Source organism: Myxine glutinosa, chromosome 14, assembly GCF_964187855.1.
Source record: "Myxine glutinosa chromosome 14, kmMyxGlut1.1, whole genome shotgun sequence".
Taxonomy (NCBI): domain Eukaryota; kingdom Metazoa; phylum Chordata; class Myxini; order Myxiniformes; family Myxinidae; genus Myxine; species Myxine glutinosa.
In genome coordinates this window covers 47509503-47526108 of record NC_136274.1, presented here as the reverse complement: position 1 = coordinate 47526108, position 16606 = coordinate 47509503, and the positions used below count along the sequence as shown (strand labels likewise).

Here is a 16606-nt window from a genome sequence, read left to right as displayed (position 1 = left end):
TCTGCCTCCCTCGCCTCTCTCAAGCTCCTCCTTTAGCCTCTCCCCAACTCCTCCTCCCCTTCCTACCTCTTCTCAAATCGCCTTCATTCACCCACTTCTTCCCCCCATCTCTTGAAAGCTTTCTTCCGTCCTCTTAAAATCCCCTTCATCTGCTCCCTCCCTTTTCTTAAGCCCCGTTGTTCCCCTTTGGGTGGCGCTGCGAGCGCGGCGCGTTTCCACCAATGGGACGACAGATCTAACACGACGGAAAGGCTTTGGGTGCTAAAGAGGGACGTGGTGGGGAATCTTACGGGTTGGATTGTTGAAGAGAGGGAGAGTATTCACTGACCCAGTTTATGAGGGAACTGGGAAATATTACTATTCGTTAGTATTAGAGGAAGGAGCAGGAGAAGCGAGTTCCGTGCGCACAGCGAGACCGACAAATGAATGACGTGAGGGACAGAAAGAGACCGACAAATGAGTGAGGGACAGAAAGAGACCGACAAATGAGTGAGGGACAGAAAGAGACCGACAAATGAGTGAGGGACAGAAAGAGACCGACAAATGAGTGACGTGAGGTACAGAAAGAGACCGAGCTGTTGATGAAAGAAGATTGAAGTGAAATTTCTGAAAAATTGAATTGAAATGTATAAATATGGTCGGAAGAGAGAATTTGAATAGGAAACCGTGTCAGGGATAGAAGGAGGAGGAAGGAATAGAAGGAGGAAGGAAGTGGAGAGAGAGAGAGAGGCGGGAAGGCGAAGGTTTGGTGGTGCACACCGTGCGTGCCCTGCTCCACCGCACCCGCCGTGTCCCTCACACCGACACGTGACGTGGCACGCTCTCCACATGAGCCCCGGTTGTCGTCGTGATGCGCAAGTTCATGAGGGTTCTCGATGGACTCACGGCCTCGGCTCAGACTCCGAGCCGCACCGAGGTCGAGGCGCTTCCTGAGAGTCTCACTTCGGAACACTTTCAGATGTGCAAGGTTCGTGGGTGTGGAGTGAGGCGGCCTTTGGGGATTTCTGTGTGGAAAACGAGAGTAATGTAGCTACCTGTACGTGTTGTGTTCATACCGAGATGTTCGGGAATGGGGGTTTACCCCTAAATATCGGGTAGACGACGGGGCGGGTGCGACGTGGAGAAGGTGCTTGTGTACAACTACATATGAAGGGAAACGGGGATGTGGCGGGGGGAGGGGAGTTTAAAAGGAATATGTTTGGGATGAGGGGTCACGATTGTACTTGGGGTTTGCAGGGGAGGAGGCGATAAGAACGCCAAACTGTGGGCAGGGGAGGGTTTCTGTATGCTTGTGTATGGAGATGGGGGGAGAGGGGAGGGGGAATGGTTGAATTGAAGGGAGAAGGCGCAGGTTGCTGTGTTGGGGGGAGGGCTGGCGTTGTTGTGGGGTGGTGGAGGGCGATGGTTGTTGTGGGGGGGAGGGCTATGGTTGTTGTGGGGGGGAGGGCTATGGTTGTTGTGGGGGGAGGGCTATGGTTGTTGTGGGGGGAAGGCTATGGTTGTTGTGGGGGGAAGGCTATGGTTGTTGTGGGGGGGGGGGCTGGGGTTGTTGTGGGGTGGTGGAGGGCGATGGTTGTTGTGGGGGGGAGGGCTATGGTTGTTGTGGGGGAGGGCTATGGTTGTTGTGGGGGGAGGGCTATGGTTGTTGTGGGGGGAGGGCTATGGTTGTTGTGGGGGGGGGGCTATGGTTGTTGTGGGGGGGAAGGCTATGGTTGTTGTGGGGGGGAAGGCTATGGTTGTTGTGGGGGGAGGACTATGGTTGTGTGGGGGGGGGGCTATGGTTGTTGTGGTGTGGGGGGGAGGACTATGGTTGTTGTGGGTAGGGGGGAGGGCTATGGTTGTTGTGGGGTGGGGGGGGAGGGCTATGGTTGTTGTGGGGTGGGGGGGAGGACTATGGCTGTTGTGGGGTGGGGTGGAGGGCTATGGTTGTTGTGGGGTGGGGGGGAGGGCTATGGTTGTTTTGGGGTGGGGGCTATGGTTGTTATGGGGTGGGGTGGGGAGGACTATGGTTGTTGGGGGGGAGGGCTATGGTTGTTGGGGGGGAGGGGTGGATGGCTATGGTTGTTATGGGGTGGTGTGGGGAGGACTATGGTTGTTGTGGGGTGGGGGGGAGGGCTATGGTTGTTGGAGGGGAGGGGTGGAGGGCTATGGTTGTTGGGTGGAGGGGGGCGTTTGTTTTTATGGGGGGTTGGCAAAGGTTGATGAACTGTGGGGGGGGGGGGGGGGAGGGGAGCAGAGGATGGTTATTGAATGTTTGTGTATTGGGGGAGGGTGGACGCTTGTTTCGTGGTTGTGTATAGGGGGAGTGTGGGGGCACAGTTGAATGTTTGTGTACAGGGGGAGAGGGGATGGTTGTTGAACGGTTGTGTCTTTGTGTTTGTGGAGGTTGCTTTCCGGTTGTGTTTTTTGAGAGTGGTCGTTGTGTTGTGGTTGTTTTAGTTGGAGTGGTTGCTGTATGTTTGCGCAATTTATGGTGAAAGTGTGCTGTTTGGTTGGGTGGGGGTGTTCTCTGTATGGTTGTTTATGTGGGTGGAAGAAAGTGCTATATTGTCGTGTTTCAGCAGATGGATTGCTCTATGGTTAACAACGTACACACACGTATGTAATATGTATGTATATTGTGTGTCTATATACATTGCTTGGTGATTCTGTACACTGCGTTCCAAAAGTATTCAGACCCTTTCACTTTTTCCACATTTGGTTGTGTTACAGCCTGCATTTAAAATGGATTGAATTGAGATTTTTGTCACTGATCTCCACATAATACTGCATAATGTCAAAGTGGCATTTTAAAAAGAAATTTTTATGAACTAATTAAAAACGAAATACAGAAATATTTAATTTACGTAAGTATTCAATCCCCTGAGTCAATACTTTGTAGAAGCACCTTTGGCAGTGATTAGATTACAGCTTCGAGTCTTCTTGGGTTTGTCTATCGGTTTTGCACAGCTGGATTTGGAGAGTTTCTCCCATTCTTCCCTGCAGATTTTCTCAAGCTCTGCCAAGTTGGATGGGGAGCGTCGGTGAAAAGCAATCTTCAAGTCTCTCCACAGATTCTCAATGGGATTCAAGTCTGGGCTTTGACTGGGCCACTCAAGGACTTTTGCATTCTTGTTCTGAAGCCATTCCATTGTTGCTGTAGCTGTATGTTTGGGGTCATTGTCCTGTTGGAACTGAAATCTTTGCCGCAGTCGAAGGTCTTTTACACTGAAGCAGGTTCTCCACAAGGATTTGCCTGCATTTGGCTCCATTCATTGTTCCCTCTGTCCTTACAAGTCTCCCAGTCCCTGCTGCTGAAAAGCATCCCCATAGCATGACACTGCCACAACCATGCTTCACGGTAGGGATGGTGTTAGATGGCTGTGCTCGGTTTCCGCCAGACATAACGCTTTGCATTCAGCCCAAAGAGTTCAATTTTTGTCTCATCAGACAACAGAATATTTTATCCTCATGCTCTCAGTCTTTCACGTGCCTTTTAGCGAACTCCAGACGTGCTGTCATGTGCCTTTTTCTCTGGAGTGGCTTCCGTCTGGCCACTCTCCCATAAAGCCTAGGTTTGTGAAGTGCTGCAGAGACTGTTGTCCTTCTGGCAGGTTCTCCCATCTCAGCCAAGGAACTCTGTAGTTCTGTCAGAATGGTCATTGGGTTCTTGATCACCTCCCTTACTAAGGTCCTTCTTGCCCGGTTGCTAGGTTTGGTCAGACAACCAGCTCTAGAAAGAGTCTGGGTGGTTCCATATTCTTTCCATTTCCTAATGTTGGAGCTCACTGTGCTCATGGGAACTTTCAACACTCTAGAAATTGTTTGGCGATAGTGGAAATTGTTCCCTGTTCACATCCCCCATCGCAAAAGTCAAGGGATGTGAACACTTTCTGAAGGCACTGCATGGCAATAGAGTTTTTGGTTTCACAGGTTTGAATGAATAAAGTTTCTCGTTAAAGTATTTGTGCATTTAAATTATGTTAACCGAGTACGTATAGCAATTGAAGTTGATGGGATTTTTATATCATTTAATTGGTCATATTGTGAGTTTTTTTTTCTGCTTTGGACAGACCGTACGTCATGGGTTTCCACACCAACCCACAGCATTAGCTTTTGATACCGTCCAGAAAATCCTCGCCATCGGAACCAAATCAGGTGCTCTCCGACTGTATCCTTCCTAACGTTCCGAGCATGCTCCGCGCCGAGCTCGTCACCTGCCTCCATCCGCAGTGCATTCCCCTTACTTCCCCGCACCTTCCTCGTACACCCCCATCTCGTACCGTGATTCCCTCTTCCTACCGTTTTTCTTAGAATGGTGTGTATACTTTTAAGACACGCCCTTCCCATCTACCGATGAACCCGAGGGTGCATTGCCACCTTTAGGGTGATTCTGAGCAGGTGGGGCGGAGACGGTGTGCGATGAGATCGGGGTGTGGGAGGGGTGGTTAGGGTGAACTGGTATATGCTTTTTGGTAAAATCTTCCGCATAGTCACGCGGGTCCTCACAAGGACTGCATTAACTGCACAAACGCAGTTTAGCAGTGACATATCTGGGTGTCTGTGCGCCCCCTAAAAAAAATACGTTCCGTTCTTCTATTCTGCCTCACTGGCTTTAATGTAGCAAATATTTCCAACTGCCAGACACGATCAATTGGCCATTCAGGAGCACCTGCCCTGTGTGTCCGACACACTCATCGCACCACCACCATCTGGGATGGTGCGACGGCACACCATCATCACGTGGACTATCATTGCCAATCAGTATACACCGTGGCGGGTCTCTATGTCGACGAATTGGTCACGTAACCAATCCTGGGATATCTCGGAAGACTCCATCAATATATGGTATCGCTCCAAAGCCAAACGCAACATATTGTGGATCCCCGGGAAAACCCAGTGGGACCCTGAACTATTTTCACAGGTAAGCTTGTGTCGCTTGTATATTTTGTCTCGGTTCACACATTGATTTGTCAAAATATTGTTTACGCACCTTTCCAAATTTCAGGCGGTTGAGATTTTCAACCTAAGATTAATGGTCTTGTCCAGACAACTGTCGCCTGGTGGCCATCTTGTGATGTGCAGTCTCATTTACACAGGGACCTCGCTTTAATAGTTTCTCATCAAAAACGCATACTTTCCATACAGAACCTTGGGGAGATCTCCAGATATCCTATCCTACCCCTGCTGTGCTCTGCTACACCTGTGTCGCCCTATGTACTGGGGTTCACATCCCCCATCCCTGTTTTTTATTGGTTCACGAGTTATCAAACAGAGTGACCACTATATTCGTCATGGGTGTGTGTCTGTCTGTATGTCTGTCCGCAGCATAGCTACCCGATGATATCATCCGATCTTGTTGAAACTTGGGTGGGAGGTTGATATCATGATCTCGTTGTGTCCTGCCTAGAGTAGGCGTATTGTGCCCATTGTGGGCGTTGCCACGTCCGAAAAAGATGTCTTTTTAGGGGGTAATCGAGTTCAAGCTACATCTTCTCCGAGGGGTTTGGTGGAATCTGACAGGGGTTTTGCTATTTGGTTAGGCCAATGTCATGTGTCTAGCCCCACGGAGCTCGATATTTTTTCATTTTCGCCCCAAGGTCGAGGTCACAAGGTCACAAAATTTAGAAAAGTCGATTTTTGATGGTTTTATTACATTGTTCGCTTCCTGATAGGGTGAAATGTCGTACATGATCTTATATTATCACATACATCATGAAATACAAGTTTTCCAACAAATTTCAGAATCTTCAACCTTTGACCTTTGAAGGTCACAAAGGTCAAATTTTCAAAGTTGTCGGAATCGAACCGAATTTTCGGTATTGTGCAGCGAACTAACCTCATAACTGATTATACATTATTTTCTATCTCATTTCAAGGTCAGTAACCTTCGTTTTGACATTTCTGGGCCAGCACCACACACAATTACGTACAGCTGGCTCTTAAAGGCCTGCGCACGCAGCGCATTGGGGCCCTTTGTAAATAGGCATGTACACCGCATGTCGGGGGCCGACACCTGCCACGCGGGCCCCCGACCCCCCAGTCCGGGCCCGTTTCGGTTATAGTCCGTCCTTTGTCATTGAATACCGCTCGCTCGTGAACCATCGTCGTCTCCTGACTTGTTATTATGTATTATTATGTTTAAGCCATCCTCGTTTTCCTCTTCCAGCACATCCAGTGCCATCCTATGTGCATTCCCATTTTTACACCTCTGTTAATTATTGGATTGTAATAATTGTTTGCATAAAGCAACTTACTCTTTGAATCTGCTTTGTTTGCAAAATCATTTTAAATCAACAGTTTGGGGCCTTTCTGTGTTGCTTGTTTTTTTTTGTCATGCATTGCCTTAATTGATCGTGTTGTGATGTCATATAATCCTGAATCACACTTTTCTTGTTTTCTGGAAGCTGTCTGAAGTCTTTGTTATTTTAATGATGTCTTGAGGGAAGGGTTAGCCGAGTTAGAATCCATGGCCTACAACACAGGCAGGCTTCTGAGAGAACCATGACGTTTCCAGAAATTATCTGTTTCCAGAAACCGGTACGACGGGTCCAATTGTACTTTCAAATGCTTGCTGAAATATGGTGCCTCTCAGCTATTAGCAAGTGCACTCGGTGTGATATGGACTGTAGGATGGCCTAGAGGTACGCACGCTAGTCTCTCTAAGCTGTCGAGCCTGGGTTTGAATCCCAGCCCAGCTATAAACTGTCATCCCGGTGTTTCACAGGCAGGGTGAATCATCAATTTTTGTGCCGTTCCCCAGATGGACGTTAAATTGGGAGTCCCGTCTGCTGGCATTAGTTGGTGGACGTTGAGGATCCCACCGTGTCCTTCACAAAGAGTAGGCGAGCTATCGTTCCCCTGGCCAACCCCACAAGAACATGGGAATAATTGTGGCCATTTATAAAGACTAATGAGTATGATATTATTATTTTGCTGTTTTTTGAAATTGTCTGCGGAGGCCTTTTTCAGTCTCTCTTGCTTTACTCTCTCCCACCTTGCATTTTGTCTTTGTAGTGGCAGACTGAGTGCATACACTCTCTTTACTCTGCAACAATGGTTTCGTGTGCCGTTGTCGTAGGGTCGAAATTGTTTTGACATCGCGGATACGCCACTTGTTTACTCTGGGTCGGATGACCAGATTAGCATTTCTCCTTCCAAGGAGTTGTTTGTCTGAGGCCATTTAGTGTAACAGTAACTTTGGATATTGTACCTACCTTAAAAAAAAAAAAATCAAAAGTAGAACACTTGAAATGGGTTTATTTATTTATTTTGCTTTGCCCAGCTCAACCTGTCGTTCGGACATTGTGCAGTGTATCTGTGCAGTGCAGTGCAGTGTATTGTGCAGTGTATCGTTCGGGACAGTGTATCTGATGACTGTAAGGCTCAGAAATTCTGCTCCACTCCTCCGGCGTGATGTAGGACACTCATCCTGTTTGTTCTGGGATTTGTGTGTTTGCATTTATGTTCAATTCCTCCCAGCAAGTTGTAATCTTCTATGGCGTCGTGATGCAGGTTTTTGTTGTTGTTGTTGTTGTTATTTGAGAATTGTACCACTGACCACATGTTCAATTTTATCGTGCTTTCGTGTTGCTGTGTATCCTTGAGTTATATTTGCTCGCCATCACCTCTGGGATTCTCTAGTCTTTTGTTGATGTGTGTACCTGCATGTGCTGATGCTTGGTGAATCATTTGTAGAAATAACACGGTCTTCTTCTTTTTCTGCTTCTTCTTCTTTTTCTTTAATGGCCACAATTATTCCCACATTCTTGTGAGCCAAAAGTATTTTGTGGGCTTTCATAGCCACAATTATTGCCAGTGGGGAAGCTTGGCCCCAGTCTTTCACGAACTGGCTGGCCGGGCCTGGCATTCAACTCAGTAGTTAGCGAAGGAATTTGGAATTTGTTAAAGTTGCGGGCGATAGCTCACCCACTTTTCATGAAGGATAATGTGGGATCTTTAATGTCCACTAACAAATCTTTAACGTTCACCAACAGACACGGGACACCCAGTTTAACGTCCATCCGAGGGATGGCAAACACAATGGTGAAACACCAGGATAGCAGTTTGTAATTGGGGCAAGATTCAAACCCAGGCCCGACTGCTTCTAGGAGTGTGTGTACCTCTTAGTCTTAGAGGAGATTATATTCTCGAATAATTCGTGTTGGGTTCATGACTGGCACTTCCACAATGTTTGTTGATATTTTGTCACACATTGTTTGTATAAATAAAGTAGAGGGAGGGTTGGATGATAGTTTGTGAGAGGGCTGGCATGATAGCCTCGGCCCAAGAGGTACGCACGTTTGCCGGAGTCATCATAGAATGAATTGATGAATGAATGAATCCCGACCCAGCCATAAACCGTCTTCCTGGTGTTTTGCATGCAGTCCTGGGGTTTCTCAACAAATTTGTCTCGTTATTCTACGAAAGCGAGAAGTTTGTTTCCCGGATCAGTATCTACCATTGAAATCCGTTTACGATTATTCTGCATAATCTCCATCCTCTTCAATGCACCTCGTCCAGTGGTCAAAGCAGATTTTTGTTCCCAGCCCAGAAGCTTTCATCATGCGACGTCCATGAGGTATTTGCCATGGCTGTGCACATCCATCTCCCCTCCCAGAAAGCTCGATACCCGTTGCTGAGCCATTGTCAGGTGCCGATAAGTGTTTGGAAGAATTGCGAAGACATCTTGGTGGATTCCCTGAGTTTTTCTTTGCCTTGTGGTGATTTGAGCGATTCTGGATGTTGAAGCTTTCTGCCACGGTCACATCCTTGGTTTTCTTTCGTATGCAAAGGAGGGCGTTTGCTTGATCCATGTAAAGTACCTGGTCAAATTATTATTTATTTTTTACAATGCAGAAGCTGCTACACAAACTGCAACCACATGCCGAGCTAGCTAGCAGCCTTAACCCGTTGTGGAGGAACCTTCCGGAAGACTAGACCACTTGCAGTGCATTCAGGAAGTTGAATCCTTTTCTTAGTCTCCTGATTGTGGAATCACTGCTCTGTGTCCATTGTCTCTTCCTCCTCATCAATGTTTTTCAAATGTGCTAGCCTGCACTACCTTGTGTGGCCATCCATGATCTCTTCTACACATGGTCATTTTTCCCATTCTGTTCTTCTCTGGTGCATTGTTATCTCCGCCACCGAAGGTAGATGAAGGATATGTTTTCAACTCTGTTTGTTACTTTGGTAGGTTGCGTTTGTTATTCTGTCACTTTGTCTGTCTATCTGTTTGTTTGTCTGGTTGTCACTCACCTGCAGGTCACAATTCTAAACCTATCGTCATGAAACTTCACCAAGTCGTAGAGGTCGTCACAATTGAGAAGCCTATTGATTTGAGGTCAAAGGTCATCTGGTCGTGCAATTTCTAAAATTGCCATTTTTCATCCGATTGACTTGAAAATTGAACAGCATTTGTACATTGTCACTAAATAGGGAAATGAACTATTTTTGAGGTCAAAAGGTCAACTCGAGGTCAAACTTCCACAATCATCAATTTTCATCTGAAAAATTATCAATTTTCATCTGATTGACTCGGTGATTGAACAGCATTTGTATATTGAGTCACAAAATTGGGAAACCAACTGTTTTTGAGGTCAAAAGGTCAAAGACCAACTCTAGATCAAACTTCTAAAATCATTAATTTTCATCTGAACAATCGTCACTTTTCATACTATTGACACGAGCTTTGATCAAGAGCGTCAATTTTAATCTTGATGAAATGGACAATTTGCTGGATCAATTGCAACCTTTTGGGGGGGTGGATTTTGCAAGTATCGTGCTCTGTATGATGTCTTCTTTGTTTGTTTGTGAACAGAATATCTGAAAAGTTGTGGATTGATTCGGATGAAATTTGGTGGAGATGTTGGGTAAGTGATGAGGACAAAATCATTAGATTTTGGTGAAGATCCGGACCTGGATCCGAGAATTTTTAAAGAGTTTCTTCACCATTGAGAAACAGGGCAAAACACGATATATAGCACGATCTCAAAAAGTTATGGACGGATTCGGACGAAACCTTGTGGAAAGGTTAGGTGTCAATCGAGGAAGAATTGATTCAATTTTGGTGAAGATTGGAATCCGGAGCCAGATAGGAGAATTTTTTAATTTTCTAAGTGATTCTTCACCATTGAGTAATTGGGGCAAAAACGATACATAGAATGATGTCTCAAAAAGTTGTGGACAACTTATGACAAAACTTGGTGGATGAGTTGAATAGGTGATAAGAACAAGCCTATTGGATTTTTGTTTCGGTCCCAATCCGGATCCGACCTATCGGTGGGATACAAAACGTAAACTGTTCAGCCTGGTGGAGGTATGCTCTATACCGAGTGCCATTCGAGTTTCCTGTTTGTGTTATTCCTTCTTTCCTCCTTGTGTGTGTCTAAACCCTCCCATAACCTTTGGTAGTTTGTAAACCTGCTACCCTTTGTCGTGTAGCTCCTCCGTGAGCCGAGACAATTGTTAAAAATAATAATAATTTGTAATTTGTTCAGGGTGTTGCCGATACCTTGCCTACTTCTTCTTCCTTTCCTTTTGTATGTCAAATTCTGGATAGCATTATTTGTCTACCAACTAAAGTCAGCAGATGGGACAGCACTGTTGAAACATACCTGAGTGGGTGTTTTTGCTTGGCTAAGATTCAAACCCATGAGAGATAGCTCAGAGGTGTGTGCATACCTCAAGGGTATGTTGAAAGCCCTGTGTTGGTAACTAATGAATCCGTAAACAGATACTTCTCTAGTCATGTGTGGCAACCTTTTCTAAAATATTTAGTCGATTCAAATGCTACATGCTGGGCGATTACCTTTGGGATGACGTGCTTTTGAGTTTATTATGAATTCGAAAAATTACGAGTTAATGTCAATCCATTTTAAGGTTGCTCGTTTTTGTGTTCTTAATCCATTTATTGCCCCTTTTCATGGGAAACGGCAGACTATCATTATCCACCCCACAGTTGAACATCTGTCAAACACAAGGGACACTCTTTGCATGTTGTTTTTGAACCTGGCACTTAACTGACAAAGCCGTCAGTGGTAAATGAGCAAATGTGGTTTTTTTTTTTGTGGACGTTTCCATTTCATCTTCTTGTTTTTGCCAGCAGGGGATTGAAGGACCTATGGAGAGAATGCCTATTCTTCTTGACCTGTGGAATTGAGTGTTCTTTCTGCATGGAATGAGTTAACGATCGGCCTTTTATTTTTATATTGTCGCGCGATTGCCCTCGGTTAATACCATGGGATCGCGGATGGCCAAACGAACTTTAATGGAGGCGTTTATTCAATGATGGATTTGACTAGGCAGCACGGGAGGAAGAAGGAAGAGAAAGAAGCGCGAAAGCTCTTACCTGTAGCGATCTCACCGGCACCTCTGATCCTGTAGGGAATGAACTCAAATGAACACGCGGGTAAAATGTACAAAAATAAACAGGTTTATTTTACGGAACCCGATACAAAGAAACGCGACGGAAGAACTAATTCTAAATTGGGACATCCCCACACAGATTTCAAATACGAGACAAAGGGAGAATGAATAAAATAAATGTCTCATCATGTATTTGTGAATGCGAGCTTATCTGTCTGGCAGTATAGCGTCGGGTCGATGTTCGAGCGCGTTGTCTGACGCAGCTCCGGTTGGCACGAATTGCCCGGTCCTTGGCACGGAGCGGCACTCGGCGCGCCCGCTCGTCAGTGCTCCAACGCAGGCCCCGCTCGTCGTTCGTCGTTAGCACACCAACGCAAGGCAGAGAATCGACGGCGTTCCTTCTCTCCACCGTCTTTCGAACTGCTCGTTCCTCCACCAGGTCCGAAGCAAGGGAAAGCCCAGCGCGAAGGCACAGTCAGGAGCAAGAGGCCAAGGGAAGTGAAGCGAGGGAAGAGACCACAAGGAAGAGAGACCAAAGAGCCAGCCAGCGAAGAGACAGCCAAGAGCAGAGACCAAAATGCCGGCGAGCGAGTTGTTTTGTCACTCTCGGTGTGACGTCAGCCCTCCTCTCTCTCCCAACCAGTGCCTCGTTTCTTTGTGGTCTTTCGCGCCCTCTGACGTCACCGGCGCTTGTCCTCCAATCAGCGACTTGCTTCTAAGTAGTGTTTTTGCGCCTTCCACACTGATTGGCCGAATGTTCGCGCCTTCCGCACTGATTGGCCGAGGTGTCAACGGTCGGTGGCCAATCAGTGTGCCGCTTCCTTCCACCTTCCTTTCACCAATCGGTGGCCAGCTTCTTACCCCAACCAATCACACGTTCTCCTGGGCATGGCTATTGCTTGTTGGTTCTTCCGAAGTCATTGTGGTGGCGGGGGAATTATTTAATGTGTGGTGTGCTAATGGGCCTATCTAATGTCAATGGGATGGATTGCCATAAGGGACACTGGGATGCTCACCGAGGGAACGACACACAAGGGAATTTTACCCATAATCCCTGTACTAATTAGCATGCCCCGCCCCCTCGTGGCAGGGACAAAGGTACAAGCTTAATCCGACATTCGGGCTACAGAACTTATTACATCTAGATTCCCTATCATGACAGTCGAGCACCTACCTATACAGATCTACCTGGATCGAGATATTCCTTTACCCCTAATTTTCATAACAATATGTTTGGATGCACGTCGGAGCGATCTGATGGCAGCGGGGTGGCGTGCTCGCTTCTGAGCTGAATGCTTCCAAATGCAATCTCTAATTGAGTTGGAGTAGAAGAGTTTGAAAAATGAGTAAAGACAGAAGAATAGTGAAAATGCAGCCCGGCAAATGCTGATTATTTGAATGCGTCTGTATATCATCAGCAATTGTGGATTAGGCACGAGCGAGGAAGGATGGATTCAAATAGCAGAAAACGTCCACGAAATTGTGACAGTTCATGAAGGACTGTTATACAAGCCATCAAATTATGCACGTGGAAGTTTAGTGGACATATGGAGAGTTTCACATGCAAAGGAAAAAGTGGAGGAGTTATGAAAATTTATATAAAACGTGCATCCACATTCCTAGGAGGCCGTTATGAACTTGATGTGATTCTCCAAGAAAAAAAAACCGTTTGTATTTGTTTAAGGGTTAATGTGCACTGTGTCGTCTGGAAAGGTGTGTGAGTGTCGCGTGGTGTGTTTCATTGATCGGTGGAAGATTTTGACACTTAATAGCAACGCTCATTGGAAATCGTTGTGTGGGTTTGGGTGCTCTTGAAAAGTTTGTTTTGATTTCTCCATGAGGTCATGAATGGTCTTTGAGCGATCCTTTTGCCACACACGAAACCGAATGCAACATTTAGATGAGGACTTAATGCCTCACCTATTTCGTCCGTTTATCACGTGCACTGTATTCTCGGCTCTGCTCCGATGCAGGCAACAGCCAAAGTTGTTGAAAAATGAATTGAACGTCTTTCGTATGCTGACAATTGCACATAGAACTAGAACGGCACTTGGTAGAGTGTAAACCTCCACCAGGCTGAACGGTTTACTTTGTGTACCCACTGATGGGCCAGATCCACATCCGGACCTTAACCAAAATCCAATCGGCTTGTTCTTGTCACCTACCCAACTCATCCAACAAGTGTTGTCATAATCCGTCCACAACGTTTTGAAATATCCTGCAATGTATCGTTTTTGGCCCTATCTCTCAATGGTGAAGAATCACTTTAATAAATTCTCGTTTCCGGATCCAGATCTTCACACCAAAATCTAATCAGTTCGTCATTTTCACACCCCCAACCTGTCCACCAAATTTCGTCTGAATCCGGCCTTAACTTTTTGAGATATGCTACTCACAGACTGACAGACAGACAGACAGGCAGACAGACACAGATGTGTGAAAGCACAACCTCCATTAACCTATGGTGGCAGAGGTAATTAACATGAACTTTAAGAAGGGATAAGTTTTATACTGTATAATAATCCAGCACCTCTAAACTCCTACCATGAAGTAAGTCTTTGCACTTAAGGTGTTAGATGAAAGGACATGGATTCATTTGACAACTTCGGAAGAGTGTTGCCATCCCTCCATGATGTAATTTCAGGTTGATGACAGCAAGGCTCGTTTTTGGTTGCAGCGTGGTATTAAATTTTAGACAAAAATCGAATCTATCAAGCCATATTTCTGGCATAGGTGGTGTGGTTGAGACATAAGTATTGTCATGTGGATGGCAACCACTCAGGAAATGCAATCGAAAGCAGTTGCCCCACACACTGGAGGCTAGCTCCAGGGATTGAACCAAGTGGTCACCTTTACTCACAAACCTACAGCGAACAGTGAGCATCTGTCCTTGCTTTCATATCGTCTAGCGCCAGCTAACAGCTGTTTATAAATCAGGTTTAATTTTTTTTTCTTAATCCTCCAGGAATGTCATTCAAATCCCCAAATGTCAGTGCGGCAATAATTGCAGAATGACGAGGTGCACACAGTCTCTTCAGAAATCATTTATCAACAGAAACAACAACATAGAACAGAATCTCGATAAAAAAAATAAAAAAAACACCTTTAGAGGCCGTTTTTCCCCGCAAAGCGGGGGTTGGCCTTTTTCGGGAACTGTGGTTGTTGTTGTTTTTCGGTCCCCTATTTGAAGCAATGTTTTACGGCCGGATGCCCTTCCTGACGCCAACCCTTTTTGCCGCCTTTAACGACAAACAGGGAATTACCAGTGAACTGGTACTCAATAGACAGACGATAGACGATAGACGATAGACGATAGACGATAGACGATAGACGATAGACAGGTCTCCATAGACAGACGAATATTAGACACTAAAATAAACTACACAGCAAAAACTAACCATTAAGTTCAAAGTGGGGAGCTGAGCGACGACAACCAGTAGGCGAGGCGAGCAGGGTGCACGCGGAAGTCTCAGACAAAGAGAGCAAATGAACACACAGGAGCAGGAGTAATCTGTGGGAAATAGCTTCTTCGACAGACAACCCACCCCCTCCACCGCAGCAGGTTCCTGCTCTGAGGACATTTCACGAGTCTCGTGTGCAACTACGAGGAAATGGCAGTCTCCTTGAGTTAGCACCACAAACCAATAACCTTGCCTCCACAGGCTGCAAGATGTGGCACATATCATAATCATATATATGGTCTCTCGCCCTTGGCACATCATACACATCACTGACCTGGAAGTTCAACCAATCTGTGTGAGGCCATGAACTACGGCTAACAGCTTGTAAGAGGAGTATTCTCCCTTTTTTCTTTTTTTGTATCGATAGTCGAGGCTCGTGGAGGAGCTATAACAAAGAACGGATCAGGGCACGACAGCAAAATGAACAGCAGAAAGAGAAGGGGGAAATGAGGACAGCAGGGCCTATGGTGAAAATAAATGGAGAATGACCACAATGGATGTGCGGGTAAGGTTGAGAGGTAGGGAGAATGCTGGGGGTGGACAAGATGGATACTGAAGCAAACTAGAAGAGCACTCAGTAGAGCGCATACCTCCGCCACGCTGAACAAGCAGTTTACGTTTTGTATCCCACTGATAGGCCGGATCTGGATCCAGACCTCAACCAAAGTCTAACTGGCTTGTTCTTGTTCATCCACCAAATTTCGTCCGAATCCATCCACAACGTTTTGAGATTATCATGCTATATATCATTTTTGGCCATATATCTCAATGGTGAAGATTCACAAAAAAAAAATCTCGATCCGGATTCGGATCTTCACTAAAATAGAATTTATTCTTCCTTGTCATACACCCAAACTGTCCATCATGCTTCGTCTGAATCTGTCCATAACTTTTTGCGATATCGTGTTGCATATGGTTTTTAGCACTATCTATTGCTCAATGGCGAAGAGAATTCGCAGAAATTCCAGTAATCTTGAGTGACTTCCAGCTGAGCAAGGTGTGAGGCAAGGGAGCCAGCTCAGAAGGGAGAGCAGTATTCCATTAAGCTGCGGATGAAGGCCTTGTATGTGGATAGGATTGCAGGTGTGCCAAGGAACGACCTTGCGTGATGGAGCATGCCTAGTGAAATGTGGTTTGCCCAAGAAAGATAATGGCTGATAGTGAGACCCAATAATTTGAATGACTGAACTTCTTCAAGAGGGTTGTTTTGAAAGTAGATGGGAGGGATTGCCATTTGTCCTCTCAGATTTATATATATATATATATATATATATATATATATATATATATATATATATATATATATATATATATATATATATATATATATATATATATATATATATATTAGGGTGGTCCAAAAATGCAAAAAAATCACTTTTTTATCTGGATTTTGATGCTCTATTGGATTATTGTTAGAAATAGTCTAAATCATTCACCCAAAAAATATTTTGCATCCGAGTCATCTATAAACTCATACACACTCAACATATAAATTTGTCATTTGGTCAATTTTAATGACTTACAAAGACTTAAGAAATATTTTTTTCCTAAATAATGTCATTGATGGTACATACCCCTGTGAAGTCCTCATGGTCGAAACATGAGTCAGACATGTATGAACATGTTTCAAACATGTTTCAAGCATTGTCAAACATGTTTCGACCATGATGATTTCACACTCACAGGCGCAAGCGCATGCAAAAAGTCATGAACCACAAAATGGCTTAGTACAATAGTGCATGTACTTTTTCCACCTAGGTTGCTATTGGATTGTTCTCATTTAGCCAAATTTGGTG

General features: G+C 45.4%; 1 protein-coding gene across 9 annotated transcripts in view; it reads left to right on the top strand.

Annotated features, from left to right (window-relative positions):
- Positions 1 to 231: 231 nt before the first annotated feature.
- The window catches only part of STXBP5 (syntaxin binding protein 5), a 282257-nt gene continuing 265882 nt past the window's right edge, over positions 232 to 16606 (top strand). For 6 of the 9 annotated variants that reach the window (XR_013621432.1, XR_013621431.1, XM_078768417.1 and 3 more), the window contains exons 1-2: positions 702 to 967; positions 4053 to 4150. Coding sequence is in view for 7 of the 9 variants with exons in the window: in XM_078768417.1 (XP_078624543.1) it covers positions 851 to 967; positions 4053 to 4150 (215 nt within the window). In the remaining 2 variants the exon portion in view is untranslated. Of the gene's footprint in view, positions 968 to 4052; positions 4151 to 16606 lie in introns of all 9 variants that reach the window. The other 3 variants (XM_078768412.1, XM_078768414.1, XM_078768416.1) reach the window with 3 other exon arrangements.